Below are 10,382 nucleotides of genomic sequence, written 5' to 3'. Positions count from 1 at the left end.
AAAAAAAAAAAAAGTAAGTGGAAGTATCCCATTATCCTTTAATTCCAAAAGGTGTGACGTTATAGGATCAGCACTGAACTGCTAATCACAGGCTGATGGTTCAAACCCAACAGTCATTCTTTAGAAACCCTACACAGAGTCATTATGAGTCACAACTGACTCGACAGCACTTAACAGCAACAATCGAAAGATTGGCAGTTCAAACATATCAGCAATTCCACAGGAGAAAAGACCAGGCAATCTGTTCCTGTCAATCCACTGCAGCATCTAGTCAATTTCCCAGTCTTATCACCTCTATCCCTAAAAATACCTGCACCTCTGCTTTTCTCCATTCTCTGCTACTCCCTCACCCAGGCTGCCATCAGCTCTCACCTAGTGACTCTGCCAGTCTTGCTTCCTCCTGGTCATCCAGTACTCTATTACCAGAGAGTTCCTGAGCTCAACCTTAAGCACTCTTCACTACTCCAGAACTAAGAATAAAGATCTTAGCTTGGCATAAAGCCTACTGGTCTTGGCCTGTCTCTCATCACAGCCCTCCATTTACTCCAGCTACTCTGACTTACTCACTTGAGGTTCCCCAGAAGCATTTTCACTCTCTTGCCTTCACACATTGGTACACACTGTTCCTTCCACCTGAGGTTTCCTCTGCTCCTCCCCACCCTACCTCCTTCTCTCCAGGTACCTCCGACTCCTCTATTTTCTGGCTACTGAGACATCTCTCCCTCCTGGAAGCCTTTCTGACTTCCCAAGACTGAATGAGTTTAATGTGCTCCCAGGGTATCCGCTCAATCATGATTCCTCTCTGACTTAACCAAAAATGTTTCCTTGCCTGTCTCCCCCAGTAGACCATAAGCTCCTTTTAAGCAAGGCCTACCTGTCATGTTTATTACTGTAGTCTCAGCTGCTGGCACAGAGAAGCAGTTCAATATTGAATTAATTAATTAATTTCAAAAGGAGTTCAGAGTTCATTATCTTCTACTTTGGTACCATACTCCAATGGGAAACTATTTAAAGAAACCTAATGCATTCCTTCAAACACTGACCGAGAACCTACTTAGGGGAAAACATGGAGCAGTTTCAAACTGGAGGGGGCACAACTTTAGAGATCAAAATCGCCCTCACCTGGCCACCATGAACACTCTCAGACTAACTAGCTTTCTTCAGGAATTATGTGCTCAGAAAACAAAGTAACAACTTGAACAGAACAAAACCAAGAAACAGAACTGATTGAAGGCTTGGATTTTGCTTTATTTGAATTATTCATGTCGTTGTTCACCTAAGGAATTTAGTGAATTCTACTTACAAAGGAGGGATGGAGGTAGGAATTCTCAGTTTCCCACAACTTCAGCCAGTCGCCATGGAAGATTCTAGAGCCTCTACCAGAAACTTTTTGCTGGTGCGAAGAGCTAGAAATGAGCCTTCCCACTGTCACTGTGGAGGGCAGTAGGCTGGCTCACAGCGCCCTCTTCCCCACTTCTCACCCACACATCACAATTGTTGTTGTTGTTATGTGCCATGGAGTCGATTCCGACTCATAGCGACCCTGTACAGGGTTTCTTTCCGAGGCTGTAAATCTTTATGGGAGCAGAAAGCCTCATCTTTCTCCCACGGAACAGCTGGTAGTTTCAAACTGCTGACTATGAGATTAGCAGCCCGATTCGTAACCATTACGCTACCGGAGCTACTTAAACATCAAAATTAGGTCAGGATAAAGTTTGGGGAGAAGAGAGGAGAATTAAGAGAATGACAAGGAAATCAGCTTATTCTCCTTGATCTCATTCAAGGACATTCCTCTTAAACTACAGCCAAGCTAAGCTAAGATGAAACAACATCAGTTTTTGTTTTTTTTGGGGGGATCCTAGACTTAGAAATGACAGACCTAGTTAAGAAAGAAGAGAAAATTATATGGAAGAAAGTATGGAATAAGATAGTGAAGGAGATCCTAGACTCTTCTTCCATGAAGAATCCTTATTCTTTCAAGTTCATTCTGTCAGAAAATATGTATTGAGTACCTGAAATATGCTAGACATGTCTTGACCACTAGGAATACTGCAGTGAATAAAATAAATAGCCCCTGGCTTCATGGAGCTTACACGTTGTTGTTGTTGTTGGGGGGGGGGGGGGGTTTCAAAAAGTTTGTGGAACAACAGAAATGACAAAGAATGGAATTTTTCCATGAACCTGTTGAAACATTTCATATACTAGTGAAAGGACAGAAGCAAATCAAAGCATGTGTTAAGGTGTTATGAGTTATGGAGTAAAACAGAACACAGAAGAGCAATCAAGAGCAGTAAGTGGTCCCCAACCCATTGCCGTCTAGTCGATTCCAATTCATGGTGACACTGAAGGACAGAGTAGGACTGCCCCACAGGGTTTCAAAGATTGTACATCTTCATGGAAGCCTACAGAGCAACTGGTGGGTTCAAATCTCCAACTTTTCAATTGCCAGCTGAGTAATTTAGCTATGGCACCACTAGGACTCCTAGTGGATGATAAAACCAAACCAAACTCACTACTAGAGTGGATTCTGACTCATAGTAACCACACAAGGACAGTGTAAGCCTGCTCCTTTGGGTTTCCTACCCTGTAAATGTTTACAAGAGCAGACACCCTTATTTTTCCCCATAGAACAGCTAGTGTAGTCCACTGCTTAACGCACAGTACCACCTGTGAGTGACTGAAGGTTGCCATGTAAATAGGTAGGTTGTTGTTGTTAAGTGCCGTCGAGTCGGTTCCGACCCATAGCGACCCTGTACAGGGTTTCAGAGGGTGTAAATCTTTACGGGAGTAGAAAGCCTCATCTTTCTCCCGCGGAGCGGCTGGTAGTTTCGAACCGCTGACCTTAAGGTTCGCAGCCCGATTCGTAGCTACTGCGCTACCAGAGCTCCTTAAATAGGTAGGTTAGAGCACCACTTTTAAGCCCAGATTTGAATGAGGTGAAAGAAAGATCATTAGGATATCTGTGAGATAAAGCTGAGGGAATAACAAGTGAAAAAAAATGGAAATGGCCCCTAAGCAGAGTTGGCTAAAATCTTAATAAAAGCAAGGGCAAGAATAACCTTCTCTCAGAGGGTTATGAAAGGTGAGCCAGGACACATGTTAACTTGGACAAAAGGGAAAGCAGTAGTAAATGAGAGGGAAGTGAGCAAAACAATGATGTGTCAGGGGAAGGCACTGGGAGGAGTGCATGAGTTACAGGCCACAGAGGTAAATACTGCTACATACACACTCCTGCACTAACAGTCATCTATGAGTAGATGCATGGATAGACACACAGGCTAAAGAAGTGTGGAAGGAGAATGAGAGTATACCCATGAATACATATATGTGTTAGAGAGTATTTGTCCATGTGCATTTATCTCTGCTGCATATATGTCCATGAATGTGACAGAGCATGAGAGCAAAGTTAAGAAAACTTCTTAGCCATAACTCAATACCTAGAAAAAATGAGTCACTGGGGGCTCAGGATCATGGTCTCGGGGACACCAAGGCCAATGAATCTAACAGTCCACAAAGACAATGTTCTACATGCTATTTTGATGAGTAGCAACCAGGGTCTTAGACATTCTAAGTGGCCATCTACAGTGCAATCATTGGTTTCTCCTTGTCTGCAGAAAGTAAGAGACGAGAAAATTGAAGACACCTGGGAACAATTAGTCTAATGGGCAACGAGAACCTCAGACTCCACAATTCTGAGACCAGAGAACTAGATGACCTGGCTGCCACTACTGACCACTATTTGACCACTCTCTAAGGAATCACATTAGGCCCTGGATAGAGTGGGAGAAAGATGTGGAACAAAACTCAAAATCAAAGGGAGACCAGGCTTTCTGGTCAGATTGGTGGAACCACTGAGAGAGCATGGCCCTTAGTCACCATTAAGATTTGGAACTAAATTCTCGCCATGGCTCAACTTCCAGACAAACAATAGACAGATCTGTTAGAAATCAACCATTTGAGGTCAAAAGTGCATTTATTTACCCAAGGACAACGTTCAGAAGGGTTAGGAAAGAAGGATGCATGGAGACAGGCAATACAGGAAAAAAGTGGGATGAGATGTTACACTGAGAGAGGACTGCAGACAATAACATAAAACAAAACTTGTATGAACTTTTGAATGAAAAACTCATCTGCTCTGACCTTCATCCAATTCACAATAAAAAGTGTGGGGTTTTTGAGGGGTTTTGTTTTTATTAAAAAGGTGAGCCAGGGAGTGGTCAATTAATTTCACAGAGGATAGAGAAAGGAAAGAGCTCCTGTAACTCTAAAATGCGTCTTGCTCCTAGAGTTAATGTCCCCTTTAACCCCAAAGCCCTCATTCCAAAGGGGCTTGATGGTATTGTCTGCCCCTTGAGTATAGGAAACTTCATAAGCTCGACTAGTTCTTCGAGAAATAGTCCTCAATCACGTAGGCTTGATGATACCTAAATGGTGACACTGAGGCACAGGTCTGCAGGTTAGACAGTCCAGCTCTTAATTCTTACTCTGTCCTTCTCCAGGGAAGCCCTTGCACAGTGGATGCCTGTTGCTCCCCGTAAAGTTGATATACTATCTGCCAAAGTTCTGCAATTACTCAATGAAAGAACCAAGGTCTGGCAAAAGATCTGTACTCAACAGATACTCTGTTTCTTCCCTAAACTCCCTCAAGTATAGAATCTGGGACCCCTCTTTCTTTCCTCCATCCCCTGCTGCTTCTCGACAATAAATGTCATCACTGAGCTTTACTATGCTACAAAAGGATTCAATTCAGAGGCAAAAGACAAAATTGGTCCTGAAGGTTCAGCAGAGGCTCAGGGACGCTCAGGAGTCCCGTTTCCTATTACTTTTCCACTTGCCAGATTTCATTCAGAGCTCACACTGGAAGAGGGAAACCCTGAGCGGATGATGCGGAAAGGCCGGGCCTGTCAGGCCGGTGGGTGGGAGGAGTGGGGGGAGGGTGGGGGCTGTGTGGCCCTCCGCAGGCAAAGCCCAGTTCACAAATACCCTAACTTCCCAAAGTTGATAGACTTTTCCATTTTCAATTAACGCACTAAGGATTTCAAGGGCTCTGCACCAATGAATGTGTTTACAAACGGAAGTTCCCTAATCTTTACAAGTCCCTCCTACAGCACGTCCGAACCCGACAGACAGTATGGGGTGTACCCGCCCGTATACTCACATCCCCCTTGTGCAGCTCCGGCGCCGCGATCTTCACCGGCTCTGTCCTCTTCTTTGGCTTGGGAAGCCCCAGGGGGGGGCCGGCACCGCCGATAGGGGGGGGCAGACTGAGGCCAGGGCCTCGGGGCGAGGGCAGCCCCAATCCCAGTCCCTCCCCAACTCCCGCCGCCTCCGCCGGGCTCACGCCTGGAGGTGGGGGGAAGCCTCCCAGGCCGAAAGGCAAGGGGGGCGGAGGCTGAAGCCGGGGGTCTCCTGTGGGTGGGGGCAGCAACAGCGGAGGAGGAAAGGCCGGGGCCAGCATCTGAGGAGGCGGGGGCAGCAAGGCCGAACCCTTAGGCGCGGGTAGAGACGCGAATAAGCCCCCTAAAGTGGGCCCAGAGGCAGGGGCCGCCGCCTCTTCCTCCTCCGGCTCCGGCTCAGCCTCATCTGGCTCACTCTCATCGCTGCTGGCGTAAGCAACCAGTGACATGGCGCCTCCCGCCTTTGGGGCGCCCTTGCTGGCAAATGAGGCCTACTCGAGACCGGGGATGCCCGGCGGCCTAGTGGGCCCCGTCACTCGGCAGGACGGGAAACCGAAGAGCCCGCCTGCTCCGTACTCTAGGGCTATTCCCGGTAGGAGCCCATGACCACGGTGGATTTCTACCGAATAAGGGATCCCACTTCACTTAAGCTCCCAGTCCCGTGCAACTACACACAGCTAATGGCCGCCGAGTCACTCCGCCTCCTCTTCGCCGCACTAATATAGGAACTACAACTCCCAGAGAACACTTTGACCACAGACCCATTCTCCGCCTCAGGGAACCTAGCGCAGAGCACAGCGGGAGGCGGAGTCCGAGGAAAGATTTAAAGGCTGAGCAAAAAGATATGAGGAAACCCGCCTCTGACGCGAGGAATCCTGGGATAAGTAGTTTTTTTGGTCGCCTGACAATTACTTAGTGACTACAAGCCCCATAGGGCACCGCAGTAGCCACGGAGACGGGAAGAAGAGCATTTCGGTACTTGAAGTTCCCTAGAGTAGCAGCTAGGGCGCTGTGACTTATGGGAGATGTGGTGCTCTTAGAAACTGCAAGTGATGTCGGGAATGAGAGGGAATCTGGGAAGGTGGCGCAGTGAGGAAAATAACTTAAAGGGGAAGTGATTTGTAAGTGAATAGAAGCTTCCGAGTCAGCTGGGACTGAGAGGATGAAAGACCACACACACAAAAAAAAGCCTGTACCCAAGGGATCTCTGTGAAATTGGGCTGCAAGCCAGAAAGAAGCAAGGCTGCAGACCTAATAATAAACATCTGAAAGCTGAAATAAATGTGGCATAAGAGGGCGGAGGCGACCAGGGAGCACATCCAGGAATACACCTCGCCCTGCCAGGCTGGGGCCTTGCCTCCTGCAGCAACCAGTGACTTAGAAGCCAGGGCCTGGTCTATAACCAAACCAGGCCCACTATCGTCCAGTCGATTCGGACCCATAGCAACCGTATAGACAGAGGCGAACAACTTTAAAGCTGTAAATCTCTAAGGAAGGCGTCTGACACAGCTTTCTCCCCCAGAGTGGCTGGTGGAAACGCCGACCTTTTGCTATTTTGGATAACTAACTGCCTGGCGCTTTAACCACTACATAGCCATGGCCCCTTCCAGGGTCTGGTGGTGGTGATGTTAAGTGCCCTCAAGTCAATTCCGACTCATAACAGCCCTGTATAGGGTTTCCAAGGAGCTGCTGGTGAATTTAAACCGCTGACCTTGTGGTTCAAATGGACCTTGATGCCCAGTGCTTTATCCCACAGCACCGGACTCATAGAGACCCCATATGGGGTTTCCGAGGAGTGGCTGGTGGGTTTGATCCGCTGACCTTGCGACTCAAACTCACTTTGTGGTCCAGTGCATTATCCAGCAGCACCACAGGATTCTGGTACTTGACATTAATCTCTTCACTTCAACTAGGCTCTGATACCATCACAAGTCTTGAGGAATTACCCGGGTCCATCTCTAACTGCCTATGCCCACCTGTCCTTCTGAGTCTGTCTTTTATGTTTGTCTCACACAGACAGAAAAAAGGATGCAAAAGACAGATGCAGATGGACAGGTGGAGGGCATAGGCAGATCCTTATATGTCTGTGTGAGGAGTCCAGGTGTGGCGCTGTAGAATAAGCACTAGACTGCTAACCACAAGGTCAACTGTTCAAACCCACCAGCAGCTCATCAGAAACCCTATATAGGGTCTCTATTACACCAGACAGCACTTAACAATAACATGTCTATGGGTGGTATTTACTATGCCTTTGATTATGTGTTATGTCGTTACATCTGTCTCCACCCAGGTTTATATCATTTATAAGTTAATTTGTGTTCTTTTCCAGCTCACTTATGTCTTCCTGTGACCATATGCTCTGTACCTGCTCTTCCCTGTTTGCCTAGGATTTTGTGCCTTTCTTGTTTATTCATCTTTGTCTCTCTGTAGGATAAGCACTGCAAGGTCGGTAGTTCAAACTCACCAGCCACTCCTTGGAAACCCCATACAGGGTCTCCATGAGTTGGAACCGACTCCACCGCACTTAACAACATCTACCTCTGACTAGATGCCCTTACTTATCAACTCTATCTGTGTGTCCTTTACAGGCTAATAATCCACATCTGTGTGGATACCACCTCCCTGCTCCCAGAGAGCAGAAAATTCTACTAAGCTCACTCCCTGGAAAGAATGTTGAGGTTTTGAGAGGAGGCTAAAAGAAAAATGGAAAGGATGAGGAGGACAGTGAAGACAACAACAGTGAAAAGGGAAAGGCCTAAACTTGACTGCTCCCCCAGACTAGTATGCTGTAGTCCCTCTCCTCCCCACTCTCACCTGTGTCTAGATCCCATTTGCCTTCATAAGCAAACTCATGCACACCTTTTCCATGAAAACTCAAATCTACCTGTTCCCCGCTCTGGATGTCAGAGCATTTTTTTTCTGTGCACTAGTTGGCAAACTTGAATGTGCATAAGCATCACTGGGAATAATTGATCAACAGGCTAATGGCTAAATTCCAGCCCAAGAAATTACTCTTCAGTAGGTGCAGGGTGGAGGCCAGGCGTCAGTTTTTAATAAACACCTCAGCTGATTACAAAGCAAGAGCACTGAGGACAATGAGAAACCAGGCCTTCAAGTTCTACTTCACAGCTGGTATGCTTGATACAATGCTAATTTGGAATCTAGGTTCCCCAACTTGCTCTCTGGTGACTTTGGCCAGTCCCTTCTCTGGGTCTCACATTCCTCCTTTGAGAAATGGCTAGAACATTAAGGAGCCCTGCTGGCACGGTGGTTAAAGCACTCCGCTGCGAACTAAAGCATCCCCGGTTTAAAACCACTTAGTTCCTCAGGAGAAATATGTGGCAGTTGCTTTCTGTAAAGATTTGTTGTTATGTGCTGTGGAGTCGGTTCCAACTCATAGCAACCCCGTACAGGGTTTCCGAGGCTGTAAATCTTTACAGGAGCAGAAAGCCTTATCTTTCTCCCACGGAGGAGCTGCACCTGGAAATGCTATGGAACAGTTGTACTCTGTCCTATAAAATTGCTTTGAGTTGGAATCCTACTTTTGTGAGAAACACCTGAAATTAACACACAGTGAAAGTATTTTAAAAATCAAAGGAAACACATTGCCATCCAGTCAGTTTCAACTCATAGCGACCCTAGACAGCAATGCTAGGTTTGAACCATCAGCCTTGCAGGTAGCAGTCCAATGCCTAGTGCCACCAGGGCTCCTTTTAGACACCAAACAGAATGGGAAATGTTCAAAAGGAAATGCCTGTCTTAGTTATTGGTCAATACATCCTGCTGCCCAGGGCAGAGATCTGTCTTTAACAAATACTTTCTAAGCTGAACTCTGATATTGTAAAAATTAATAATTCATCTTATTAGATATACAGAGTCCTGGTATGGCACTGTAAGATAACCACTGATTACTAATCTCAGGGTATGTGGTTCAAACCCACCAGCCTTTCCTTGGAAACCCTATACAAGGGACTCTAAGAGTCAGAACCAACTCGACAACACTTAACAACAACATTAGCTCTATACCCTGCCTTCAGAAAAGGCTGTCTTCATGTGCTACATACATAAAATGGAATATTACTCAGCTATTGAAAGAAATGAAATATTGAAACATATCGATGGAGTATGAAGATATTATACTGAGTGAGATAAGTCAATCACAAATAGACATTTATTGTATGGATTCATTCATGTAAAAAGACAAGAAAAGACAAATGCATAGAAACTATTGTTTACTAGTGGTTACCAGGTACAGGAGGGAGGGGCAAAGAAGGGCCAGCAATAATGGAAAAATCATACTGATTAAGATATCCAATTATTGTAATTGCCGTCATAAGTTACACACTTGTAAAAAGCTGAATTGTCAGATTTCCACATGCAGAAAAATGAAGCAGAATCCATGCCTCACACCATACATAAAAATAAATTCAAGTTCTTTCCCTGTTGCTGCAGAGTTGTGTAGAAGTGCATTCAAAATGTGGCTCCACCGAGACGGGCCATGCTGCTAGATGTGGGATGGACATGATCCTGCTTTACCAGAGTTGCTAAATACTGCCCCCATTCACTATGGCCTAGCACATGAAATTCACAAAGCTGCCAAAGCCTTAGACAAGAGCAGAGTCCATCTGTGTGTGCTTGCATGCAACTGTAATGAGCCTATATATGTCAAGTTAGTAGTGATGCTCAACACCAAGTAACCCTGATTAAGGTTGGTTACAATAAGAAACTAGGGGAGTGGGGAGTGGGGCAGAAAGTCTCTTCTTCCTCCCATGGAATGGCTGGTAAATTTGAAGTGCTGACCTTATAAAACGCAAACCAACTCTTACCACATTAGGCTATCAGGGATCTTAAGATCCTTAAGGGAGAGGGTACTGTTGTTAAGTGCTGTCATTGAGTCGATCCCTACTCTTAGTGACCCTATATAGGGTTTCAAGGCTGTAAATCTTTATGGTGAAAGAATACAACCCTGACACACACCTTTCCTAATTTTAAACCACTTGGTGTTCCCTTGTTCTCTTTAAACAACTGCCTCTTGGTCTATGTAAATATTCCTCATGAGCATGATTAAGTGTTCTAGAATACTCATTCTCCACAATGTTGTCCATAGATTGTCATAATCCACACAATTAAAAGCCTTCACATAATAAATAAAGCACAGAGCAAAGATGTCAGTTTGAGAACTAAGGTGCGCCTGATCCAGGCCAT

The 10,382-nt window shown here is 45.8% G+C and overlaps 1 protein-coding gene across 1 annotated transcript in view; it reads right to left on the bottom strand.

The window, feature by feature from the left end:
- Nucleotides 1–5,916, bottom strand: part of PRCC (papillary renal cell carcinoma (translocation-associated)) — a 32,342-nt gene extending 26,426 nt beyond the window's left edge. Inside the window, exon 1 of the mRNA XM_006861607.1 lies at nucleotides 5,159–5,916. Within this exon, the coding sequence (XP_006861669.1) occupies nucleotides 5,159–5,626 (468 nt within the window). The 5' untranslated portion in view covers nucleotides 5,627–5,916. The remainder of the gene's footprint in view (nucleotides 1–5,158) is intronic.
- Nucleotides 5,917–10,382: the final 4,466 nt, after the last annotated feature.

The sequence above is a fragment of the Chrysochloris asiatica genome, unplaced genomic scaffold (assembly GCF_000296735.1).
Source record: "Chrysochloris asiatica unplaced genomic scaffold, ChrAsi1.0 scaffold00042, whole genome shotgun sequence".
Taxonomy (NCBI): domain Eukaryota; kingdom Metazoa; phylum Chordata; class Mammalia; order Afrosoricida; family Chrysochloridae; genus Chrysochloris; species Chrysochloris asiatica.
The sequence above is the reverse complement of the archived record's forward strand: the minus strand, read 5'-3'. Positions and strand labels throughout refer to the sequence as shown.